The following is a 26,460-nucleotide window of genomic DNA, read 5'->3' as shown; positions in this document are numbered from 1 at the left end:
GTCAATGGTGCTTAAACATACATCACCCCTCTCTTCCTCCCTCTCATGTCCACTCTGACGGTGCTGATTAGGATGACTGTAGCCAGCACGACCATTAGAAAATGAATGTACACTACCTAAGAAAAGAAATATCCACATTTAAATCATGTAAAAAACCCAAACTATTTAGAGGTCAGTACAGAAGCAACAACATAAAGCATTTAACATTACTGCACAATGACACATAAAATAACTCAAATTTAAGATGCCTTACAATTTCAAAGTTGTTTAAAATAAGTATTTTAAGCTCTAAGACAACTGATTTGTTATTTCGTGTACTGCAGAATCATGATAGTAATCCCAAAGAACTGAACTCACGTTTTTGGGGTTTAGCAACACTTTGGCGGAAAAATAAACTGTGATGCAGATTAAAGAGTTGGGGTCGGAGAGAGGTTGGAGTAATTTTACTGTTTTATAATGTCACAAACTCTAATGCCACTCTGGGCTGTATCACTGTATCCTGATGATTATACTGATGTATACAAATACCTGTTGGAAAGGCCCCTCCAAAAAACATGTTGAATAGATCCTCTGGAGTCATATCTGCCTCACAACCTCTATGGAAGTTGAATCTACCGTTGCTAGGGTGACTGCATGTTTGCTCTTCACTGCCTGTAAGGTCATACTGCTTTCTTTTTTCTGGATTACTCAGCACAGCATATGCATTTCCGATTTCTGAAGCAAGGAATAAAAGACAACTCCCATAAATGAAAGATAAGAGCTATTCCAGCATGAAAATTGCAATTTCAAAGTCAAGAATAGGCAGCGAATTATGTCCTTTACTGCATGTTACAAATCAACCATAGTAAAACATTGTTCAGAAACATCTCTACTTTTCTTAGCATAGCTTCCACAAAGTTTCCCACCAACACTATTCAAAGACCTTTTATCCTGTTGAACTAGGTGGAAGGCAGCAGAACTTTGTTTCTTTTTCTAGGGGAACACCTACACCTGTGGAAATGTTCTCTCTTACTGCAATTACAAAAAAAGCCTCAAGCATTACAATGAAAGCTTTGAAGCTGGGTAATTGCAAAGTTCAGTTTGCTCTAGCAGCCTAGCTTAAAAACATCATAGACTCAATAGGTTTTCTTCGGTTTCATGTGATGTGGTGACTTCTTCGAATGCATCAACTTTATTGCCTACAAGAGCGTGAATGTATTTTTCTATATGCTTCTTAAGATATTTTATGGATTACATTAATAACACAAAGTTTTGCATGATGTAACATGAAGAGTACAACATGTGTGCATGACAGGAACACCTCTGTTCCTAAGGTAGTCAATACGACCTCAATGTTTGGAGTGCCTGGCCTGGATGCTTGTCCCTCTTTATGCCACATTATCACAAATGAACAACTTCAATTTTGACAGTAGAAAGGGAAAAACTGAGTTACGTGAGTATGGAAAGAATCAGTGTGAAAAACCACAAGCTCTGCTGACTTACAAGCTTTAACCCTAGTTGCTGTGCACAGACATACAGCTTTTGCAGACTGAAGGAAAATTTCTGTTGGCACTTGATGAACAATCTTTACTCAGCCATATCTTCATTAACCCTTTCTACTTTCCCTTATTCTTTCTCCTCCAGGCCTCTCCAACAAAAGGCTGCTTTTGCAGCCAACCGACACGAGGCACAGGGATTATGTTTTTCAGTGTCAAAAAGCCATCAGTCATCAAAAGTTCATGAAAGGTGCAACACTATAACCTCAACACAGGCAAATAAGGCTATGGCTTTGCATAATTAAAGTTTTCAACATTATCCAATCTAAAAAAAAATAATGAGTCTTAGCTATGTGCCTTTTAAAATGCCCTTAGAAACAATCATTAGTAATTCCTTTAAGTGGAGGAGAAAACCCGAAGAAATGAAGCCCAGTAATTTGCACTGAGAGCATGATATACACTACTGACACCAAATATAGCTACAAGGTTCCTCTGTTACTCAGCATGAGGATAGAACTGGCAGTAAAAAGTTAGATTTTCCTAACAATAAAGAATTTAGGGAGACATAAATCAGGTAACTACACAAAGTGAAGACAACATACTGTCACAGTATGGTCAGCAATCTTTTTTGACTATTTGTTTGCTTTTGATTATTTGATGCTAATTCACAACAGATTTCATTAAAATATAATTTTCTTCAAATAAAGGACATAAAAAAATGAAAAAAACTGCTCAAAAGTTTCAAGGAAAGATCTTTGATGAAGTTGATAAGAGAGATTCCAGGAGACTAAAAGTGATTATATTTGCACAAACTTTGTAATCTAAAATATAACCTCAGGGAGTCTGCTCAATACAACAGAAGAGTAGTACTACATAGCTCAAGATCTAAGAAAAATACCTTGCCTAACACCAAACTCAATTCTGTTTTCTAACCTGACCTTTCCTTAAAATAAAGCATTACTATGAAATAATAGCTATTATTCTGAAACTCCTTTTCTCAGCTGGATGTTAGAAACTCAACAGATACCTTTAAAAGCAAACTAAATCGTAAATTTACTCAGCCATACAAAAAGATCACAATCATTTCAATGCAAGAAAAATGCTAATGTAATGAAATAATTTTTAGTCAACCAGATTCCCCTACAAAATTTTCTGTTCATTTACTCATCTAGTTAAGAACCAAAAGTGAAATTAAGATGAAGAAATCAAACCTGTACAAAGTGCTAATGTTAAATAAAAGATTAAATAATAAGAAACTGATTTCTAACATTTTAAAGATTATTTAAAATACTATTAACAAGGAAGAATTATTTTATTCATAGGCCTGGAGAAAATTTTATAAGAATATCTTTTTTAGATAAAGCCATCACATAGATGTATTAAAATAATCACGAGCAATCAACTTTCCTGCTATGTTCTAGCTACTTTTCATCTGGAATTGTTAATATATTATTATAACTACCTCTTTAAGTCTGTATCGGAAGTCTTGCTCAGGACTTTTTTTTTTTTTTCTTTTTTTTCCCTCCCCTAATTTAAGAGTTTTACCCAATTGATTTTTTTCAAATGTCTGCATGTAAACCTCACACAGGAAAAAAAAAAAAAAAAAGTACCACAATCAGATTGTTTATTTATGCATGATCATTTCTTACAGGTTCACATTTTTCTTCATCTGTGTCTGAGATGAAGGTGTAGTTTTCTTTAAAAAGCTTTTCCTCAACAATTTCCCTTGTGCAGGGCTAAGCTTGGCAGCCTTAAATCAGGTCAAGTCAGATTGTAAATTTTACCTAAGAAATAGTTAAAGGCAACTATTAATAAGGCCATGGTTGAACCCAAGTGTTTTTGTGTGCAAAAAGTAGTAAAACTACACACATACAAGGAATTCTAAGGAAAAGGTGACTTAGCGTGGCATGTGATTCAGTAAAAACTGCATTTTTGTATCTAGTATTACTCTGTTTTTTTCAAGCTCAAGTACAGTAAAGATTCAAAATAGTAAGATTTAATTGACTACATTAAGTCAACAACAGTAGAAAAGTGCAATTGGGTTTCACAGATCAAGTATTTGCTCCCTGTACCTGAAAATTACAGTGAATCCTGTGAAACTGAACCCTACTGCAAAAGTCCACATTATTTATCTATACTTACAGGTATATGTTAAGATAATAGAGGTCAAATATTTCTTTGAATAAAAATGTCACTTTAATATTAGCTACAAAACACCACATTGACAATTTTGTAAAAAGACAAGTGATCAATGCAGATTAATTTCTTTTAATCTGACAAAGTTTAATCACCAAAGAAATTTTAAATTGTATTTAAATATCAAAAATTAATATTTTATAAATACTACAAATAATATTTTATTTAAATAATAATAAATTTAAATTTTTACTTTTAAAAGCCTCTGTTGCTCCAGGTGCATGGTTTTTGTCTGGGTGGAACTTCAAAGCAAGTTTTCTATAAGCCTTCTTTAGGTCTTCTTCACCTGCATCCTTTGACACCCCAAGGACTTCGTAATAATTTTTACATTTCTTTATACTGCAAAAGAATATGAAGTAAAATGTTGTAAACAAAAAGATGTAAAAGTAGTATATTAGAACACTGCTGCACAAAGTAATACATTGCACTGATGCAATACATTACATCTCTCACTTTCAATATAAAATATTTTAAAAAATCCACTCTAGAAACAAAGAATGGCATTTCTGTAATAAACTCACTATTAAGTACAATAAATTATTGCACTCAAAATTACTTACTACAGACATTTATTTTACTACTTCTACTGTAGAACTACTACAGTTGTAAGAAAAGGTTTCAGTTTGCAATTACTGTAGCATTTCCTCACTCTCAATTATATGAATATTGCTGTAATAATGCATAAAATGAAGATTCCAAATATACTTCGCAGAGCTATTGGGTAGAAAGGCCTGTTTTGACTGTCAACAGCAAATGCACTTTGGTATGCATGATATGAAACAAAACAAATAATACCTCCCTTTCTCCAAACAAAAGTCAAGTCATAACACCATTCGAGCATTCACTTTTCAGGGAAATAAGGCATATTAGAATACCTCTGCTGCTGGGAATGCACCTGGATCTTAATAAACTTTCTGTAAGTGTTTATGTAAATTCAAAGAAACAACAACAGCTCTAGCAATTACAGATTCAACTCATCTCCTATGTTCAAGGAAGCATTTCTTAAAACTCTGAAAATTTGGAAATATTCTTCCTGTAGGCTGTCTCACCCAGACAGGAAAAGCAAAATCCAGTAATGATGTAATTATTTGGTATGCTTTACAATAACCAGAAGAAAGAAAGAGCAGTTACAGGGGACAGAGAGAACATTAATTCTATGTGGGCAGGAAGAACTGACCAAACCTATAAATACACCTTAAAATAAAAAAACAAGTTACTTGGGTAAGAATTCAGAAACTTAGAAAAATAAGGCCGAATCACAAACTTGCACTGCAGATATGAGGCACAGTGACATTTGGTGCATACCACAAGAAAAGGGCTGGTCTGAGCAAGAAATAGAAATTACATCCATAAATATTTTAAAAGCTCTGTGTGAGTTTCTTCACATAGCTGTAACTGGGCCCACATTCCCTTAAATGCACAGACTTCTACGTAAATATGGGTTTAGTGTTGCAAAGACCATACACAGGGTGGCCAAGTGGAAAAAAAAGGGGGTAAGCAAGCCTTTTGCATTTTCATGAAAGAAGAATGGGTACCCTGTAATTAAGGGAATGCTAGCACCAGAAGTACAACCACACCGTTGTGTGTGGTCCTTCATAGTTCACAGATTGATCAAATCAAGTTTCGTTTGAGGGATCCCTTTTCCGGTGTTCAGATAACACGAGCTTTTGTGGAAGTCTTGGTGTAATGCTCACAAGCGCACTGAATTGAATGTATGCAGGCAGCTGCCAACCCAAACATCCTGTGAAATAAATATAGCTCATTATAGTGAAGTAACATTTAATAAGCTCCAGTTAGGAAGCTGATAAAGCTAACTAAAAAGAACACAGTGAATCCACCATCAAGAAAGAATGGGAAGAAAATACATTAAATTATACTCTAAGTACTGCAAACTTTTTTTTGTTAATTGTACAACAAGAAAAAGTTTTGGCAGTGTACAGATCCTTAGTCTTAAGACCTGGATTACTTACGAACTATATCAAGAACAGATAGCTTTATTTAAAAGTGTAACAGTATCAGATCAAGCTTTTATTTCAAGAAATTGCTATCTCAGCATCCAATCTAAGTTCTTCTCTTCAATAATTCAGTATCTGAATTATCTGTTTGTGGACCAGACTCTTCAGAACTTTGGTTGATATAAAATTAGGTAGTGAGTCATCAATGTTTAGCAAAGTTGTTATTTTATTAGCATTAAAACTGTAGCATTAAACATTTGTTCAAGTGATTTTAAGTGCTGTGCATCCTCAACAACTCTTCTCCCCAACAGCATATGGTCATTTCTAATGGAAGTAACAAACATGAAAAAAAACCCCGTGAGAGTTTACTTGTTTGCAGACCTGATATGCATTTATTTCACAACTCTAGGATGCAGAGAGGAGAAAAATGGAAAAAAAAAAGAACACAAGAAATGCCAACCTGTTCTTCTAACCCCCCAAAACTCACCACAGAGCTTCCTCCCATTCACAACCAGTCAAAGACCAACAGTGGGCAAACCTCATGGGAAAGGTGGGTATGGTGGGTGTCAATCAGAAGACATTCAGGTCAGCACGTGACCCACCAGCTTCCGACACCACAATCTGCTTAGAGTCAGTGCATCAAACCAGAGCTACCTCCTGATGAGAAAGTGCAGGGAGAAACCTGCCTTGTGGGTCATACATAGCACTTGCCCTCCAAAGGGATGAAGGCAATCGCCCTCCATGCAACAGCTATCCTGAACCTAGTCCACAAATCAGCTACTGTTATTTATCAAGAAACTAGTGTTCAGCCAAGGTATAACGCATTTTTGTTTTCTCTTAGCAAGTCTTCGCTAGTGATTGCTTTGTTAAACAAAAAATTCTACAAATACACAAGCATCTCTATTCCAACATTCCTGATTTTCTATGAAGCTATGATTTAATATTTCAAGCACATCTCCTATCAAATCACCCTCATACCCTGACCTGCTACCCCAGGCTAAACGGCCAGTCTCAAAGAAGCCTTTGTGGATCTGGGGCAGCCACCCCTGACTTCTATTCTCCCTTGCGTGTTCTTGTCAGGATGGGCACGCTCACAGCAACACCGCCTGCAACAGACCTGTAACCAATCCTCCAGATCATTTACATTGACCTCCTTTCTACTGCACAGGATCAATGCTGAGATACATAACCCCCTGCATGCTGTTTAGCTCGTTGTTGTCTTCAGATCTCAACCAAGTCAGTGCTAGCTCTTACAAACCTCAGCAGCAAACATAAGCTGCAAGTACTCTGCCGGATAGCCTGAGGAGCACTGCTGCATGTGACTTCATGGTGAATCATGTGGAATACGCATATATATATATATATATATATATGGCAATTTTGCAGAGTTTAGCAGGACTTTGGATTAGGCAGATAAATCTTTAAAGCTAAAATACATTAAATGATTGTACAAATGCACAGGGGCCAAAAAACTCTACCTAAGCCTGGAATTCTCAGTAATGACCTTGTGCTATGTAGCCCTTGCTACACCCTGCCATTAGACAACAGTTCTATACCATTGCTTTGCCACTTCAAGGCAAAAAGCATCTGGACTGTAAGTAGCTAGCGTGTAGTTAATGCAAAGTTTCCTACAGGGAGGGAGTTAGCGACCTCTGCCAGGAGGTCCCTTATTGAGCACAATTCAGGGCAATCATTACAGGGCAACAGCTCGTTTGTTCCCCCCCTCAGCAAAGTCCATGCAAGCTTTGCATCAAAACTTGTACTGCAGCAGCTTTGCACTGGGGACAACAGGACAAGGGAAGATGATTAGAAGGTGCTTTCCGATTAAATGAAATCATCAGCGTTTCTGGTGCGCTCCTGAGAGGCAAAACTTTAGTGCACCACAAACTCAATCTGGTAAGTCAGTTTATAGCAGGACAAAGCGTACGGGATCACCACGACAACCCACCAGATCCTCAGGTCATATATGTGCTGTGCAGTCACCAGGCTTCTCAAACACTGTTGGAGCACACAGCCCACACCACCAGGGCCTGACGTGCTACATCCCTCCTCCACCTTAAAGAGATGGGGATCACGGGCTTTGCACAGAGCATCTCCAAGACTTAAGTCCTCTTCCCCCAAACTGCCAATATCCTGATGAGAAATTTCACTCCAGCTGCTGGGAGCTGTGGGAAGCCATGGCCAACCTGATCCTTGCCCCCCAACAGAAGCAGGCCTTTTTGGACATACTCCTCACCCCTTGTCCCTAGTAGACTGATGTCTGACAATCCTCACTCTGCCACCATTCCTCACCTGGAGCATTGAACTGTCCTGCGGAGATTTGTCATGGGAGGGCAGATGGACAGAAGGAACCATCCCCTTCTCAACTGTCTCCTATTGCAGGCCACACAACATCAGCCAGCAGAGGCTGGGAAAAAGTTGAGTAAAACCAGTGGAGGTTTTGGAAAAGACCAATCACTGACATTACTTACAGCTTTTAACTGCACCTGAAACCCATCCTGCAGTACTCTCAGCATGAACAACTAACTTTCTGAAAGCTGCATTTCAAATTGTTGTTTGGTTGGTTTTGCGGCACTTAAGGCACTGTAGTCCCTAGTGCCAGTTTTCTTGCATATGCAAACTCTACACAGATGTTTCTTTTTAAAATTGCAATTTACATATCACTTGCTTAGGGACTGTCCCTTTTGTATTGAATTGGGGTTTTTTGTTGTTTATTTCTGGCTTATTTGAAGTTTGCTGCTTCCACTGTTAATTTGTTTGGAGTTTAGTTTTTTGTGAATTGCTTTTCTTGTGTTTTTCATCCCTGGTTGGATCATGTCTGTATCTGAATTACTATCAAATTATTTCTGTTGTTTAGCTAATTTCTGTCCTTGCTGAATTGTTAGTCCCCTGCCAGCACCTTGGCATTGTCCTTCTGGTTAACAGATTTGCTGGCTGTTTTAGGAGGGCACATTGCTGGATGTTCCTGAAATGATATCTGACTTTTAGAGAATAGAATTCTCAAACAGCATGCGGGAAAGTGATAGCCTACATTCATCCACAGTCTGTTGACTGAGGTACCTTGTCATGACTTGCAAAGCTCCACTATCCTAGCTTGCAGTTGACAAACCACCTGCAGTAGAACTGGTCAGCCAGCTTCAAACTGCGGCAACAGCCACTTCTGCCTGACGCCGGGCTCCTCTCCATGCTCTGACAGCGGAAGGCAGATGAAGCCCTTCAGGTCCTGAAGTGTCTGCTGTCACCCACAGAAATTCTGGGGCTATCACCACTGGTTCTCCTGTGACTCCTACTGCTGTGCTTCTTGTTTCACTTTTCAAATCTACAATTCAGATTAGGTCAGCATCAACAGCTTTTATCAGGTTAACAAAACCTATCAGAGATGCTTGCATTTCTGTATCGAATACCTGCAGTGATCCATAATCATTAAGTTTTGAGTATGACTAGGTATTTCAAAGGGCCTTCCAAAGCCTCCGTCTACACGCACAGGGATAGCCCAAATGACATATACTTCAACCTCAAACTCCAAAAGCTTGTGATGGGTATCACAATTATTTCTCCCAATGGTAATCTGAACTGAGCAGCACAGTGAGCAGCAACATGCACGTTAGCAACTGAGCAAGAGGAAGCTACACTGACTTCTGATCCCAGAGTTGAGCAGAAAACCATAGTAAAACACTGACCAATTTCTACATAGGTCAAGTTTCCAATGACGCCAGAGGGCCTGATGCAAATGGCATCTTGCAGCTGAATTGAGAACGTGCCAGTCACAGTTTGGATGACGTAAGTGTGGTCTGCAAAAGATGCTCTAGATTGGGAAGGGAAGGTCACAGCGCTGTCAAAGAACTCAAGCTGGTACCAGCATACCCCTAGTTTCTGAAATGAATGCATCAGAAGTTGCAGATCTCTGTTTTACTGATAGATTCAACAACACATTAGGGCACTTGTCTTAGTACTTTGCTCTCAGATGTACCTGGTCAGTTTGTTTCTCTTGTGTGTATTACATGAAATGTTCAAGGCTGTGTTTACATCAGCATACTTTCCTCCAGATTTTGTTTAAGCTTTTATTTTAGCTATAAAAAGCATAGATTAAAGGCAGGAGCTTTCTGACAAAGTCCACCATATCTTCTGTGCCACTTTTCCATGACAGGCTCTATGACTGTGATTTCCACCTTGACTTACTCAACCATTCAACTGGATATTTCAACAATTCACAGTAGTTCTAAGCAGCCTAATTAAAGGCATGCCCTGATTTCTTCGCTTTGGGCTTTTTTTTTTTTTTCCCATTTTAGCACATGTTGATGGCTCTTATTATTCCACTTTCAGTTAATTATCTTCTTGACCCCATGTTAAAAAAGTAACAATATATCTCTTTTTGCTGAATTTGCAGAATTCTCACCAGAAGGCCTGGAAAAAGTCGGTGATATAACTTACATTCCTTCTAGTTTGATCCATGAAATGCGTAGAGGCAATTTTTTGGTTTACTCCATGAATTCAAATCAAGTTGCTGATTATTCTTGACTGCTACTGGATGACACTTAATCCTACCTTGCAAGGTTCCTGCAAAAGTCAAGCCTCTATTGGTTTGTTTTGGTTCCATCTCAAAGATACAAATACAAAATTTCATTCTTGTGCTCTCTTCTAAGAGGCAGGCACTGGCAGGGCAGGAGAAGCAGTATTCCACCACAGTTTTCACAAGACAGCAATCCAACTTTAGCATATTACTAACCATGGCAGTTATCTCTCAGATGTCAAAAAGGTAACATGGAATATATGCTATAGCTTATTTACTAAAAAAGGAGACATCTGACATGATATGAATTTTAAGATCATTTAAACGGACCCTATATAAACTGTACTACCTATCTATATCTCCGTAACTATTTTTTTAAAATTGTGTAGTAGACAACAGATAATACACACTTTACAGCACAAAAAGCAACGGGAAAGATTTAATACACAGCAGGCAAATGATCCTTTCTTCTTTTTTTTTTGTAATTTCATGCTAGTCCACAAAACCTTTCCAAGGGATCTGCACACTCGGTATGAGTAGGCAGATATGATGAATAGAATTTGTTTGAAAATCATTAAGAACTATTTGGTAACTGTAATCCTGATCAGCACTTCTTCAGTTGTTTTAAGTGAACTAGAAGGAAAAAAAAGTTTAAATTTTCTTTCTTACACAAACATTTCATTTCTTTATCTCAGCAAAAAATGCCAATAACCTACATCAAACAGTGAAGGAATTGCTTTAAAGCAAAGACCACAGAATCCAAAAGCAAATTCTCCCTTTTTTGTTGTGTACATGATTCTGATGCATTTATCTTAAGTTGACATTGCTTAGACAGCTTTCAAATACCTAGAGACTTCTAGGGCACTTGCTCTAAAAAGACCTAAGTCTGCTGTGGGTCCTAACATATTTCTGCTAGTCTCCTGTCAATCTCTCTGGTATGCAGGGCACCTAAAGTGTTAAGGCATCTTGATCCAGCCCTCAGTGACAAGATAAGAATCATTAAAAGATGCGTGTACTATAGGTGGTATTTTCAAAGCATTTCAATTCAAAAGTAACAAAGTGCTTTTGGATATCTCAAGATTCAAACTGTCACAATGAAATAGTAAGCACCGTTCCCACAAAGAACAGAGCATCACCCAGCACTTCTACAGTGGAAAGGTATTGCATCTTGTGCTTCTCCCTGTTGAGCAACTTGTTTGCAAGCTCGTGTAATGCTCTACAGAAGTGTTGTGGTAGCTTGCTAGTGATCAGTGTCCCCTGTGTATGTGGAAAAGATAAAAATAGCACAGAGGTGCTTGTTTGTACTCATACCTACTAGAGTAACACTGATGAAAATTAATGCAGTTAAATTAGTTATATTGCTCCAACCATGTCTTCACTATGTTTCTTAAATCTACTGTCACAAGCAAATTCAAGATAGCCGGACAACTCCAGGAACATGAATCAGCAAAGTCAGAGAGCTCAGAGTCAGTCCCCTGTCCAACTGCTCACCAGAGCTTATAAAAAAAGCATTGGAAATGGCGTGTGTAGTTAAATCAGGAATGCTTTCTTTCAGTCTATATTCAATTTCTAATAGGGAACCAAAAACTCCTAAAGGGAAGAATACTTGAGGATAATGATCACCTTTCAAATCATAAGCATACAAACCAACTTAGTTTGACAGTCAAATTCATTGCAGGATTCAGAATTTACTAAGAACTGAAGATTTTGCTACCTTGCTATCTAGAAATTTCTTTCCTTACAGGAAAAAAAATATTAAAAATCAGGCATGAAAGACTATTTAAAACCACCTCTTTTCACACAGCATTTCTTTAACCAATTCAAAGGTCTGAAAATCATTCCAACGCGGTATGGCAGAAGCATATGGTGGTGACAAGCTCTACTCTCTGAAGAATACCCTCCCCAGAGGGCCACGTTTCATTTAATTGGAAAAGCCTGGGGCCTGACTGAAGCAATAACATATACACATCATGTTTCCAACTAGAAAGCTCATTCTCACTGTGGTTTAAACATGAACTTTCCCTCAGCTATCATCACTGAACGTGTTACATTTTCCCATTAAGTTTTAGCCCACTGTTTGTATTTAATCCTTGGCAAGGCACACACATTTTTTAATTCTTAACCACAGATTTTCTAACTGGTGTGTTGATGTCGCTGACCACAGGGCAAACTTTTCAAAACTTCCAACAAGAACTGGAGACTTGCTTTGTTGATCACTGCTTATGTAAAGCAAAATTTAGTCTCTCTGCAAAGGTTTATAAACTGCTATACTAAAGGATGGTAGCATCACTCAAGCTAAGGTAGAGATTTTTTTTTAAACAGCTGATTTTTAACTGGTACGTAAAATACAAACAAACATGTGTTGTTCTGCAAGCTATTACAATTGCTTATTTGCAAAGATCTGGGTAGGTTTTAAAAACCCAAATTTAATATTCACCAGACTGTTAAAATAGGTACTAAGAAGCAATGTTGCATCAAGAGCATCCTCAACGTGCAACTTCTGTGAATAGCCCTAACTCTGGTTCTGATCTCAACAAACTGCATTTTTACCTAGTATCTAGTGAATCCCTTCAAGGAAGCAATACTCAATACCATGAAAGCGTACCGGAGGAAAAGTTGGCTCTACAACATCATTTTACTTAAGACAAAGTAGGCAACATACTTTCAGGTAAAACAAACAAAAAAAAAGAACTTGCTGGGAGCCTGATGTCAAAGCAGACTGCAGCACAGAATGGCGTGTCACGGGTGAGTGAATACTGGCAGTAATACAGCCTTCCTTGTAGCAGCTTTCTGAGAACATGTTACATGTCTTAATTTTATCTAAGCCTCATTTTACACAGGACTTCTTTCTGGCTATTTTGTCTCACACACGTGCACATACACCCACACATTTTGTATTCATTTTAACAGCTAGTAATTCAAGGTAGCCAAAAATCTACACACTTATTCAGGTCTTAGTTTAGATGTATCATGAAGGGCAATAACATTAAGCAGAGATGATGGTAAATGAAAAGCTCTACTAAATAGCAACAACCAGAGGATAAGCATGTGTGCGGCTTTTGGCTGGGATAGAGTTAATTTTCTTCATAGTATTTTGTATGGGGCTATGATTTGGATTTGTGCTGGAAACAGTGTTGATAACACAGGGGTGTTTTCCTTACTGCTGAGCAGGGCTTACACAGAGCCAAGGCCTTTTCTGCTTCTCACCTCACTCCACCAGCGAGGAGGCTGGGGGGGGGGGCACAAGAAGTTGGGAGGCGACACAGCTGGGACAGCTGACCCCAACTGACCAAAGCTGATATTCCAGACCATATGACATTGTGCTCAGTGGATAAAGCTGGGGGAAGAAGGAGGAAGGGGGGGATGTTCAGAGCGATGGCATTTGTCTTCCCAAGCAACTGTTACACGTGATGGAGCCCCGCTTTCCTGGAGATGGCTGAACACCTGCCTGCCCATGGGAAGTGGTGAATGAATTCCTTGTTTTGCTTTGCTTGTGTGTGTGGCTTTTGCTTTACCCACTAAACTGTCTCTATCTCAGCCCACATTTTTTCTCATTTTTACTCTTCTGATTCTCTCCTCCATCCCACCTGGATGGGAGCAAGCAAGCAGCTGTGTGGGGCTTAGCTGCCAGTGGGGGCTAAACTATGACACCATGAACAGAGATGCTGCTGTCTACCTGCCTGAATGCAGAGCTGCTGTATCAAAAAAGAAAAGCTACTTTTTCCTCACCGTTAGCACAGCTGAACAGATTATTGAACTTCAGGACGAGATCCCAAGAAAATATCAACAGCAACATACATTTCACACACACACACACAAAAAGAAATAAAATAAGTCACACAAATTTCTGTTCTGCACAACAGTTCAGCTGATCTACACAAACTAGGAGAGAAGGACCTCTTGATCTCCCTTCTTTCAGCTCCCTTTAAAGTATCTGGGCTAGGCTTATCTAGTGGGTTTTGAGGTGTTCAATTTTACAGTGGCTGTATCCATGTTTCTTTAGCAGAAATCAGGGCACATATCAAAAAATATTTTTCTCACTCCTACAGCCAACAAGTGCGTAATGATAACGTGACTTAAGAGTTACTCGCCTCAAAAGGACATTTTTATTCATCTTTGTTTCTTTTCACACATTCTCCTTTCCTGATGTCGCCCCATCTTAATACTATCATGCTGCATGAAGTCCAGACAGAGTTTATAATGCAACTTAGACTATGTGCTTCAGTGCTTCTCAGATACCTGTACTTCCAGAATGAAATAGTTTTAACACTTGTCTAAGACCAGCCTGTACCACAGGATTAGCTTGAAAATAAACTTTAGGAGTGAGCATGTATCTCAAGTGTAAAAATATTTAAGGACAGAAACACTGCCCTGCAAGTTGTACTATAGAATTTTCATCACTTCTTCCACTTACCATGAGATCTACTTAATAACTATTTTAAGTATTATCTTTTTATAAAGTAACCTTGATGGTTTAAAAAGAAGAGTATCATCTTTCTCACAGAAAGTGACAGTGTCTCATGCTGTGTTTAAACACAGCAAAACTCTCCTCCACCTTTTAGTCACAGTTCAGTACAAGTAACCCCTCTCAGCTAACCCTGAATTTTCTGTTGCAAGAAGCAACAGATGCTAGAGCTGAAAGCATAAGTACATAACACACAGAATGAAAAGCAGTGATGTATTTAAGCAAGGCCATACCTGAATACTCCTTCCATTTGGTCTTTGGTGTAGCCTTTTCCACTTTCACCTGCAGCAGATGCATTGCTCTCCTTCGTGCTATTGGGCTTACTTTGATCATTGCTACTGGCTGGTTTTCGGCAGTAAGCGCCTCCCCCAGCAGTACTTCCATTCTTCATAATAGCTTCCAACAAAACTATAAAACAATAGTATATCATAGTATCATTATAGGCATTAGCAATTAAGTCGGGGCTCTCAAGTATCTTAAATGGGAGCACCACATTAAAAAAAGACTAGCTGCTACATCCTCCTTCCTTATTGATCATCACTTTGTACCACAAACGTTTCTGAAACAAGTCTAGCAACTGCTTTTTGTGGCAAAACTATGGAAAAGTGTTTCAAAATTAGTGACTGGACTCCTCTCTACCTCTGCCAAGGTAATCTAATACTGGAGAGAATTTGTCCTGGTCCTTTACTTCTAGGTGGTTGTTAGAGGCACTGAACCCAAGCATCAGAATACCTGAATAAGCAACTGTAAATCGAAAAGAGGAACTAACCTAACACTCTAAAGAACTTGCAAATTATTCCATACAGACACCAACCCCATCTCCAGCACATTTCAGATGCTACAGTACATGCCTATTTGTAACCTGAACCATTAGCGGCCACAAACTGATGCTCTATACCCCCTCCAGGCAATGCCAGCTGAAATTCAAACTACTGTTAAAATGCCACAAATAAGTCAGGACCAGGCAACTATACCCAACTCTTGAGACCTCAGCCTTGAAAACCAGCATGCTTTTGCTAGATCTTGAAATCCTCATTCCTTCCGTGTTCCAACAGATCTCAAATTTAGCAGTTTTAATAAATCAGCAGGCATTAAGTCTTCCTTTTCCTTTCTGGACATAAGCCTGGTTTTTGGGGACATGCATCTCACCAAAAAATCAGAAATAGTACCATTCTAACTTAAGGGACTGCACACAAAGCATAATGTAGAACAAAGATTATAAATAGTCTATCTTTCCTGAAAAGAGATCTCTTCAGAGCAAGACGGCAAACTACACAGACCAAATTTGTTTCATAAACAACTGAGAGTTACTATTTGCACAAAAAATGCCCTAATAAAAATTCCCGAAGAAAAACGTCCCACTTACTGTGAAAGCATGTTACAGCTTTACTGTTAAAAACCATTTTCTTCTAGAAGCTAGTCAGAAGAAACCTAAGGATTTTCTCCTAAACCTAATTTAAAAATTTCTCTTCTGACTAGCATGGTCCCTCTTAGAGCAGCAGCAAACTGGGATCCTACACATCATAGCTTGTATCTCACAGAAGCACAGGAAAACAAAAGAAAGCATAGATTTGTTTAAAAGGAGAAGAACCACTTCCCTAAGATGCGCTTCTTAAAACTCTCTAGTTTTGCTTTTACTTACTAATTCACTTACTACCCACTGGCCACAGCAGTCTGAAGTACTGCAGATGAATAGCTATACTTGGCCTGAACAAGAAAGTCAGCTGACTTCAGTGCCAGTCCTGTACTCATACCTCCCTCAGCAAGACTCATCAATTGATCAGATCAGGCTTTTTACTGCAGAAATAAAGAAGCGACTAACATTCAGATGCCAAATTGCATACTGAGGGGATGTTTTCACTATGAATGAAATGATGTTCTTGAAAACAGGTGAGCTATAGTTGCATTATGGATTATAACTGAAGCACACATCCAAATATTTGCAATAGTTTATTCCAATATCATTTGTTACAACATTTAGAGTTCTGAGGTAAATGAAGTAATAACAACTCCAACGAAGTGACTGTGTCTACAGGCTAAGAACTAACCAAGAATAGAGATTTGAACAGACAGTGCCCTCAGAATGAAGCATTTTCAGTCCAGATGTGCTCCAGACAAGTGATAACAGAAAACCAAATTATTCTTTTTCTATCCCATGATGTCTGATATTTAATAACGCTATCACATGGGATCCTACAGAACGTGTCACCCTGACTCACGCTCTAGAAATAATGCTTACTCAACAGTTTTGCAAATCCTGCCTTTATAGTAGTATTGCTCTAGAAATTCCCTATCCCTGCACTAATGCTTGTGCAAAATCAGTAGTAGCACTAAGGGTAGAAATGCAGGTATAGACAACGGTTTGCATTTTTAATGCCCAGTGTCTCTTCACAGCAAGTTTAGCTGGTAAGACTTTTCATGAATTGGTTTGGCTGCACTATGCTTTCAACATTACTACTTCCTAATCACCTTCTCAGACCTCCCATCCCCATAATGGAGCTGCATGGCTGAGAAGACAATGCAGGACGCTTGCAAAAAAAAAAGAAAAATTTTCAAATTCCTAAGTGTTAAATTCTTAAAATAGCAGGACACAGCATATATGAGCATACTATTCTTCTACGTTGAAAAAGAAAACCATACAATGGGTCTGGGGCCATTGTCTTCTTCAAATAGAAGATACAGTTCAGATATTCAGAAACAACTTTGACTCTTCCATGAACTGCTGGTGATAAAACAGGCTGTTAGAACTGTAGTACTAAGAGTGTATTAAAGAAAACTTTCACTGTGTATCTAGGTATTTTAAAATAGGACATACAAGGAACCGAAGACTTATTTTGTTAGCAGGTAAGGCAACGAATCTTATCTCCAAATGTGTCTGAAGGCTCTCTTGTGTGTACTGTTACCTGCTGCTGAATGAAAGCTCCTTGCACTGCATTTGATTCCATTATGCATTGAACATGACCCCTACTTTCACTAATGGAAGAACTGTTTAATTCAGAATTTGTACTAATGCAACAGCCTAAAAAATTAAGCTCACGTACGCCTGGAAAGTTTGTTTTTAAAGACAGCATCAGAAATAGTGCAAGAAAATCTTAAGCAGTGAAAAATAAAGTTGTCCTTAACATCATTTTCTGCTGTCAACTCCAAACAGAATGGCACCTAAGTTTGAAAAGGAGATCTTGTCCTTTGTTATCTTTAAATCCACTCTTACAAATCCTTTCCAGACAAACGATTAGTTTCCATTCAGCTGCAAAATTAATCATTAGCAAAAGTCATCATCAAACAATATTTTGAACAGCCGAATTGTAAAACAATTTTCTAGCAGAGTGACGTCAACATGAACACTGCTACTATGAAGTCATTATCTAACTATCATTAAATAAGCACTGACCTTACACTTCACACTAGTAAAGCCTTAAAATAGCACTGCCGCAGTCAGCGTATTTCAGGCAGAAGCTTTGTTTAGCAAAACTAAACTTCACTGATGACTGAACTAGTGCTGAATGCACTTTAAATGCAAGTGTTGCCAAAACCAAACCACACATAGTATTGTTTTAGAGACAATAGTTAAAACCTGCTCTCTGTCCATTTATAATCCGCTATAACATCAGGAGGAGGAAGCTCCCATCAGTAAAATATTCAGTGCTACTGTTCTCATTGCTTTTATCACTAATGGAACATTATTTGTGAAATGGTGGGCAATTGTTCTCAAAATGATACTACAGATACAACCTATGAAGAATCTGTGACTTCAGTGAGAAATTAGTATGAACTACCTTCTAATACATACCCCGAAGAGAAAACAAGTGAGCGCAGTAACACCTGGGGCTGCACCATATTGTCCTATCACCATATAAACCCAACACATTATGACTGTAAAATAAGAATTTGTGTTAGAACTAAGAGAGCTCACAAAACCGTAACTGTTTCCTTCTCTTCGCTATATGCTGACACACTTTTAATTATGTAATGAATTACTTTTTTTTTTTTTCAAGTGGACCCTCCTGCTTTATCTAAAAGATTACAAAGAGATAACGAAGCAGTCATTTTGTTTGTTCTTAGTCAGTGTAAAATGCCAGTTCTAATTTATTGCACAACTTCCAGTTCCTGTCCTGAAAAAAGGACATTCTGTGTGTCCTTGCAGCTTACTGCACTTTTAACAAGGCTATTTAAGTGCCTCAAAAACTTAAAAAAAATATATAAATTTGAATGAGTTGATGTTGTTTTGGGAGGAAATGGGATGAGTTGAAAACAATTACCAACCTCCACAGCTAGAAAACTGAAGCACAGGGATATTACAAGTTTACAGAGTCCCCTAATTTCTAAGTACCTAGTTCAAATCAGGCCTAGGGCCTGATTTTTTTCAGTGGTATTAGGGCATCTGCAATTCTCATTAGCTTCAGATGGAGCTTTAACTGCCCACCAGTTCCACAAATCAGGCCCTTGTTTCAAGCTGAATACCTGAAAAATGAAGCACAAACAATTAGCCGTCACTAATGGAAACAGAGTGAAGTGACTTATTTAACATCACAGAGAAATTCTGTGAAGCATTTAGTTTCAGTACACAGTTCCCCAGATCACAGTCCACTACCACAAGACCATCTTTTCACCAGATCTGTACCTCATTTGTGACACACTTTGCTAATTTCCACAGTGAATAAAACAAGTGTCCTACAGACAATAGCCTAATTAGCCATCTATTTCTTGCGCTGAATACTTTACAATGGTGGTTTTGTAGTAGGAGTCCTACTTAAAAAAAAAACAACAACACACAACCAAACCCAAACACTCAAACCATAAATCAGATGGAGATTTTCTTTTTTCCCCGAAAGCTACTGTAACTCTTGGAGATATTAGATGGTAATAAGCTACGTGAAGCAGACAAGGTTGTTGACTCTCTTTGGTGGAAGAAGCTGAATTGAAACCCTCAGCCTTCCTGCCTCCTGACCAACACAGCTTCCAAAAAGCTGAAAGTATTTTCACGCACGTTATCTTCTCAAGCCACAGAAATTTAGGGGAATATGGCAAACTTCTGCTTGTTTTTATTTCAGAGAGGTACGTCATGTAGCAAGACTATAAACAGTGCCACGTTCTTGATCCAAAGCAACGGTTACCTTCTTCCAGGTGATTTATCAGCAACATCCATCCTGTCTTGCAGGAGAGAAAAAAAAAAAAAAACAAAACACCACCACACAAAAACCCTATTTACTATAAAAAAGAAAAGCACTGATGAGACCTTCGTTTATTGTTTGCATATAAAAAGCAGTCAGGAGATAAGAGAGGCCAAAAAACATTCACTGGATCTGCTCACCTGACTTAAAGGCTTCACTACAGAATAAAAGACAGCGCAGAACACTTCCAGTCAGGATTTCACTCCAAAGTCATGTTCCAAAAATGGCAAATGCTGAGGCCTTTAGGTCAGCACAGAGCCCTGAAGACTTTCGTATTCCTTCCACGGCACAGACAATGTAAGTGAGAATCAGAGAAACGCAACAAGTCACTGCTGCGTTCGAAGGTATTTCAAGCTGACTTCTGACACTGTGTGACCGAGGCTCCACGACAGGTAACGGCTCTGCATACACTGAAACCTTACTATTGCTCCTTTTAAAAAATAATTTCTAAACACCTTTTGCTAGAAAGACGCCAATTATTTTTCAGGTTTTAGCACTCAAGTGTCTGAAGAGCCAGTTAAGCCACGGGGGGAGCCACCGCTTGATCCCATTTCCTCTAAGAAAGTGAAACCCGTGTGCAATTCCTACGTAGCTACTGTACGATCAAAAGGGAAACGAAACCAAGAAAACCTAAATCAAAGGTAAATTAGAGCATGAAGGCGCTGCCCAGTCTGGAGCAGCAGCTCTTACTGCAAGCTGTTAGCGAGGGGGGTAATTCACAGTGACAGAAGAGAAGCCAACCCAGCCTGTCTCGGCCTGGGGCCCGAGGTGTCCTGCTGGCTGTTAATCGGGTCTAAGCCTAGCCTGTGCGGCTACGCTGCCGTGGGCAGCCAAGGGGAGAGGGGAAAAGCAGGCGAGGAGTCGGGCTGGCCCAGAGCGAACCCCTCTGGGAGGGGGGGCCCCAGGCAACCCCGCTCCTCCCCACCGCCCGACGCCAGAGGCACAGCCCGGCGGTGGAAGTGCACCTGCCCTAAGCGCTCCTCCGGGGCGCTTCCATCACCCCACCGCTTCGGCCTTTTCTTCCCCAACGCACGCCGCCGGGAGACCCCAGCCCGGGCTGGTTTAGGAGCAGCGTCGTCCCGGCACGGCGCAGAGAACGCACCGCCGGCTCCCCCTCGCCTCAGCGCCTCAGCGCCTCAGCCTGCGGCGCCCGGCCGCGCGGGCTAAGAGGCCCCCCGGGGTGTGAGGAGAGGAGGAGAGCCCCCCCGGGGTGTGAGGAGAGGAGGAGAGCCCCCCCGGGGTGTGAGGAGAGGAGGAGAGCCCCCTCGGGGTATGAGGAGAGGAGGAGAGCCCCCCCGGGGTATGAGGAGAGCCCCCCGCCGCCCGCCGGCCGGCCCCGCGGTCCCCCTCGTCCCGACGGGGCAGGGCAGCGGAGGAGCGGCGGAGGGGAGGAGGGACGGCCGCGGCAGCAGGGCCGGCGGGGCGCCGGGCGCGGGGAGGGGGCCGGGCTTCACCTCGGGCCGTCTCGGTCGGGTAGAGCTTCTGGGCCTTGCCGAGGAAGCGGAGGGCGCGGTCGCGGTTGCCGGCCTCCAGCGCCTCCCGCGCGATCCCGATGCACTTCTCGGCCTCGTCCCGGTTCCCCTCCATGGGCTTCTCCTTCCGCCGCCTCCGCCCGCCGCAGCGCAGAGAGAAGGGGCCTGAAGCCAGAGCGGAGCCGGGCGAGGCGGAGAGGGGCGGAGAGGGGCGGAGAGGAGCGGAGCGGAGCGGGCAGGAGGGCGGCGGGCGGGGGCTGCCCTCACTCCGCAAGGCTCATCCCGCCGCGCCGCGCCGCGCCGGCGGTACCCGCAGCCCCAGCGCGGCGCTCGGCCCCGGCAGCCAGCCCGGCCCGCCGCCTGCTTCCGGGGCGCCCCCGCGCATGCGCGGCCGCCGCCGGGGCTCAACGAGCGTCCCGCCCCCCCTGCCAGCCCCGGGGCTCCGGCTGCTGCCCCGGCGAGGGGCCGCGCCGTAGCCGGGCTCGTCCCCGTGGGGAGCGCCGCCGCTCGCCCGCAGGCCCCCGCCGCCGCCTGGCAGCGGCCCGAAGGAGCCGGCTGCGATGGAAAAGTACCGGGCGGGCGGCTGCGTGCTACCGCTGCACTGCGGCCCGGGGAGCGCCGCGGCCCTTGCGGAGACCGTACAGAGGCGAGAGGAGCCCGCGCGTTGCCATTCGCTACGGTGCATGAGCTATGCGCTAAGGCACCTGTCGGCACCTTGTAACTGCTCGCTGGCGTTAGCGATCAGACCCTGCCCAGGACCGCCCTCCCGGGGAGAAGGCGCCCGCGCCAGCTCCGGAGGACGAGCGCGGTTAATACCGGTCTAACCAACCTCTACAATCTAGGTCAACACCTTCCCGCTACAGCACTGCAGCAGAGATTTCACCCGAAAGGTGTTACAGAAGCAGAAGAGCCTGTTCACTGCAGAAGGCTCTTTAGTTGAAGTCGTTCCCTGCTGGAGCAGCAGTTCTGGAAGGCACGGAGCTCACTGCCCCCAGCCCCAGGAAGCGGTCTTGAACTCGGAAAGCTGGAGCACAGCTGAGGGAGAGGTGATCGGAACCCCTTTTCCTCTGCTGCTGCTGAGGGTGCTACTGCACAGTAGAAGTTAAAGCCGTAACTTTAACTCTTCACCCTTAAACTCTTAATTGCGTAGTTTGGACACTCATCACCACCCTCAGACCAACAGAAAGCAAGCGCTTTCCAGTTCGGATCCCTGCAACCAAGAAGAGGTAAAGCCCGCCTGTGAAGAAGTGACACCAAAGACAGAGCTATTTGACTGCTGCCTTGGAAGCAGGTTTTAGACTCTTCCCCAAAGCTCACACAACCAAGCACCAGCAGAGGCTGCTGCAGTACAGCCCCTGCCTTGTGGGCATCCCTCCCTGGTCTCTTACAAGATGACAGAGTGAGAGGGGTCAGGCTCTACCATAAAGAAAAAAAAAAATCAACTGAAGTTGTGGATTTCCAGCATTCACCCAGCTTACCTTCTTCCTCCTCCATGACAGACCCCTTTGCCCTGTGAAGGGCGACATCAAAGCAACTGGCCCCAAGCAGCAGCAGCAGCCTTACACCCGCCCTGCCAAAGGCAACTGCCACCCCACACTGCCGGCTCCCTTTGCAAGAATGTAACTTTGTGGGATAAAACCCCCAGGCCTTTCACCCAGTGGTATTTACCAAGTGCAGTGTTCTAGGACCTCCTTTCCAGACACCGCAAGGAGAGCTGACAGGATTGTCAGAGCTGCATGTTCTTGGAATCATTCGTTGAGAGCTGCATAGTTGAGACCAAGTATTTTTCAGTTAGTGGACAAGAGACAATCAGTCTTGATATAACATTTATTGAATATTTCCACTCTAGTGGATGAAAAGTCTGTACAAAACCAAACATTTCCTTTACTTAAACCAATCTAAAAACAGTCAGCTCAATCAAAACCCACTACAAATACAATAGCTTCTTTGAAGCCATGGTAACACTTAAATACGGTTAAGACTTCAATGCAGAAATTTGGTTTGTTAGAAAGCTCAAGGGAGCTTTAGCTTCTCAAAGTTACAAAAAGGCAAAATCGTGTTTCACAGATACAGTCCACTGGAATCACCAACACTGGACAATTAAGTACTTAGAGTCCTGAGATAACAAGGAATCCTGGTATCCTTTAGACAGTTTTCTGTTGTCCTTTCTTTCCAATGAGAGACTTGTGGATATGCGGTATTACACCTAAGAAAGAGCAACAATTAAGACCATGTTATTTCTCTTCAACAGTTCTCCTAAACTTTGCACTTCAAATAAAACAGCATTAAGCAACCTCTAGTCTATTCAAGTTCCTGCCACCCAGCTCATCAAGCAATTTACAACAGTCAGCAAGCAATTTACATACCACCACCAGCAATTGTTGCCTTAATGAGAGAATCCAATTCTTCATCTCCTCTAATTGCAAGCTGCAAGTGACGGGGAGTGATACGTTTCACCTTTAAGTCTTTGGATGCATTTCCAGCCAGCTCAAGAACCTGAGGACAAGACAACTTTTAAACCGAGTTACACAAATCAAGTGAAACCAACTGCATGGCCTCAGCTATTTTATTCTCTATGCCAAATACGCTATTAGTGACACCAAGACGGCAAACAGTGCCTCTTTTGAAAGGGTTCCTTCGTTTGCAGCTCTACATTTAGTTTTCCCCAAGAACAGAGTAAGTGTTTTAGAGCAGATAGGACACACTGTAATAGCACATTTCACAAAATACTTCACACTTCCATCTGTCCTATAAGTCACAGCGCTTTGATCTGCACAAAATGCGGAGCAAAATGTCCCATCTGTGTTTCATGGTCTCCTGATGAGGCACGCGCTTAAAACTGGCTCAAAGCAAGCGAGGAGTTCACAGCCCAGTCCAAATGGGCAAAATACAGCAGGCTCTGGTCATCGCACCCTTTTGGAGTTGACCAACTTGCTTGCACCCCATTGCAGGAGCATTACCTCAGCTGTCAAGTACTCCAGGATTGCGGCGCTATACACAGCAGCTGTGGCTCCTACACGCCCATGGCTGGTAGTCCTAGACTTCAGGTGCCTGTGGATGCGGCCAACAGGGAACTAGAAAACAACAGAAGTATGACTAGGCTGTGACGACAGACAGAAAAAGAAAGCCGCTACTCTAAACCACATGCTGGGCAACAGAATCCCGATGGCAGAAGCACGGACTATATTTCAACGCTTCAGAATCCAGCTAAGGACACCGTATGCCAAGTTCACATCAGCAACTTCACAATTCTAACCGCAAGCAGTAGCGACAGCCACAAGGAAATTCTCTTCCCTCCCACACAGACGTGCAAAAGGTCTAAAAATAGTCACACCAGACACTAACAGTATCAAACAGATCCTCACACCACTCTGTACGGCAGACCGTGCTGGTTTCACAAGGCACAACCAACCACGAGATGGAAGGCCAACCCATGCCCCAGTCTCCGCTCACCTGCAATCCAGCCCGTTGAGAACGGGACACTGCTTTGGTCTTGGTCTTTCCGGAGTCCTTCCCAGCTTTACCACCAGCCTACCGAAGAGATGCGTGAGAGCTGCCGCGCCCGCCGTCCCCCCTCGGACACCGTACCTGCCAGGGACGGCGGCCAAGGGCCCGCGCCGCCAGCGCGGCGCATGCGCTCCCCTCCTCCTCCTCCTCTCCCACCCCTCCCTCCCGCAGCGCGGCACGCGCGACCGCAAGGCGCCTGCGCGCCGCCCGCTACACCTAGCGGCACAGGCCGCTCCAGGGGCGCATGCGCGGCCGCCACGCCCTCTCCCCGGCCGCACTAGTGCGCGTGCGAACCAACCCCCCCCCCCTCCTCCCTCCCTCCCCCCCCCCCCCAGTCGCCGCCGCCGCCTACCGGCAGGTAACGCGCCCACCGGCGCGCGCCGCCCGCGCTCCCCTCCCCCGCGCGCGCCCCCACCTCACGCCAACGGCCGCATCAGCTCGATCCCCTGCCAGCCCCCGGCAGCGCGGCCGCCCGCCCGCCGCCCCCACCCCAGCGGCCCCCCCGCGGCTCCTCACCATGGCGAACCGGACCGCAGCGCCGCGCAGGGGCAGACAGAGGAGGAGAGCGTCCCGCACACACGGAACCCGGGCGACAACACCGACCCGTCCCGACCCGCCGCGATTCAAACTGCGTCCGCTCCCGCCTTCCCCCGGCGCTTTATAACGGCCGAACGTGCCTGCATCCGGGAACCCCAGCCTCGCCCCTAGCCAATGGCTGCGGGCGGGGGCGGGCCGCTCTGCCCCAGCGACAACCAATGGCGGGGCGGGGAGGTGCCAGCCTCGCGATGCGGAGTGCGGGAGCGGCCCCGCCCCCCTTTAAAAGGACAGGCGCCCGGCGGGGCGGGCGGGGCGCTGATGGCCCGTCAGAGCGGCGAGGGAGGGGGCGGCGGCCCGGGCGGCGGCGGCGGCCCCCAGGGCGGAAGGCTCCGCCTGCCCCGGCTGCGGCGGCCGCGGCCTGCCGCCGAGCCGACGCCAGGGCTCCGCCTGGCGTCCCCCGGTCGAACTGCCAGGCCCGGACCCCCCCCCCCCCCCTCTTCCGCCCTCCGCCGTTGTTTCACGGGAACGGAGGCGCAGTCCCCGCTCGTCCCGGCCCGGGGACGCGCTCCCGCGGTGCGGGCGGTGCCTGGGGTGGCGCGGAACGTCGCGTCTCCCGCGGAGGAGCGGGCCGCCCGCCGGGCGGGTCCGGCCGGCCGCGATCAGGGCGGGCTTTCGGGCGTGCCGGCTGCTGCCGGGCGGGGGAGTCTCTTCACGAGTCTCGCCCTCTGAGAGCTAAAGTCTGACTGAAAATAAAAGAAAATAAAATGAAATGAAAAACCTGGAGCGCGCTGGGAGCCGGGGCAGCCGCCCGCTCGTGGCCGCAGGCCGCCGTGCCGGCCCCCCCTCAGCCCCACGGCCCTGCGCGCCCGCCGCCGGCCGGGCCCCACTCGCCTCCCCTCACCCGAGGCGTGAGGGACGGGCTCCCGCCGGCCTCCCCCCACCCGCACAGGGCCTTGCGGAGGGGGAGAGACCCGGCTGCCGCTTCGGGGCAAGACGGCGTCGGCCGCCGCTGCTGCCCGGGCAGGGGATGGGGTGTCGGGGCGCGGTGGGGTGGCCGGCGGCAGAGGTGGGCGCCCGAAGTCACCGAGCGCCCCGGCTCGTTTATTAGGGGTTATTTATTGCCAGGTCCCGCGCCTGTACCGAGCCTAGCTCTGCCTCGCCCCTTAGTCGAG

General features: G+C 44.0%; 2 protein-coding genes across 4 annotated transcripts in view; both read right to left on the bottom strand.

Moving 5' to 3' along the window:
* The window catches only part of DNAJB14 (DnaJ heat shock protein family (Hsp40) member B14), a 28,596-nt gene extending 6,987 nt beyond the window's left edge, over positions 1-21,609 (bottom strand). The window contains exons 1-7 of one of the 3 annotated variants that reach the window (XM_049814912.1): positions 21,227-21,316; positions 19,913-20,050; positions 18,932-19,062; positions 14,835-15,009; positions 3,865-4,010; positions 529-714; positions 22-116 (exon numbers count right to left, since the gene is read on the bottom strand). In XM_049814912.1, the coding sequence (XP_049670869.1) occupies positions 22-116; positions 529-714; positions 3,865-4,010; positions 14,835-14,992 (585 nt within the window). In that variant the 5' untranslated portion in view covers positions 14,993-15,009; positions 18,932-19,062; positions 19,913-20,050; positions 21,227-21,316. Of the gene's footprint in view, positions 1-21; positions 117-528; positions 715-3,864; positions 4,011-14,834; positions 15,010-18,931; positions 19,063-19,912; positions 20,051-21,226 lie in introns of all 3 variants that reach the window. The other 2 variants (XM_049814913.1, XM_049814911.1) reach the window with 2 other exon arrangements.
* A 1,448-nt stretch (positions 21,610-23,057) lies between these two features.
* On the bottom strand, positions 23,058-25,449 carry LOC126044765 (histone H2A.Z). The gene is made up of 5 exons (XM_049814927.1): positions 25,268-25,449; positions 24,698-24,775; positions 24,205-24,318; positions 23,611-23,740; positions 23,058-23,450 (listed from the first exon to the last, which is right to left on the bottom strand). Exons 1-5 carry the CDS (start codon positions 25,268-25,270, stop codon positions 23,389-23,391), a joined length of 387 nt encoding a protein of 128 aa, XP_049670884.1. The 5' UTR covers positions 25,271-25,449; the 3' UTR covers positions 23,058-23,388.
* Between the last annotated feature and the right edge of the window lie 1,011 nt (positions 25,450-26,460).

Source organism: Accipiter gentilis, chromosome 12 (genome assembly GCF_929443795.1).
Source record: "Accipiter gentilis chromosome 12, bAccGen1.1, whole genome shotgun sequence".
Taxonomy (NCBI): domain Eukaryota; kingdom Metazoa; phylum Chordata; class Aves; order Accipitriformes; family Accipitridae; genus Astur; species Astur gentilis.
The sequence above is the reverse complement of the archived record's forward strand: the minus strand, read 5'-3'. Positions and strand labels throughout refer to the sequence as shown.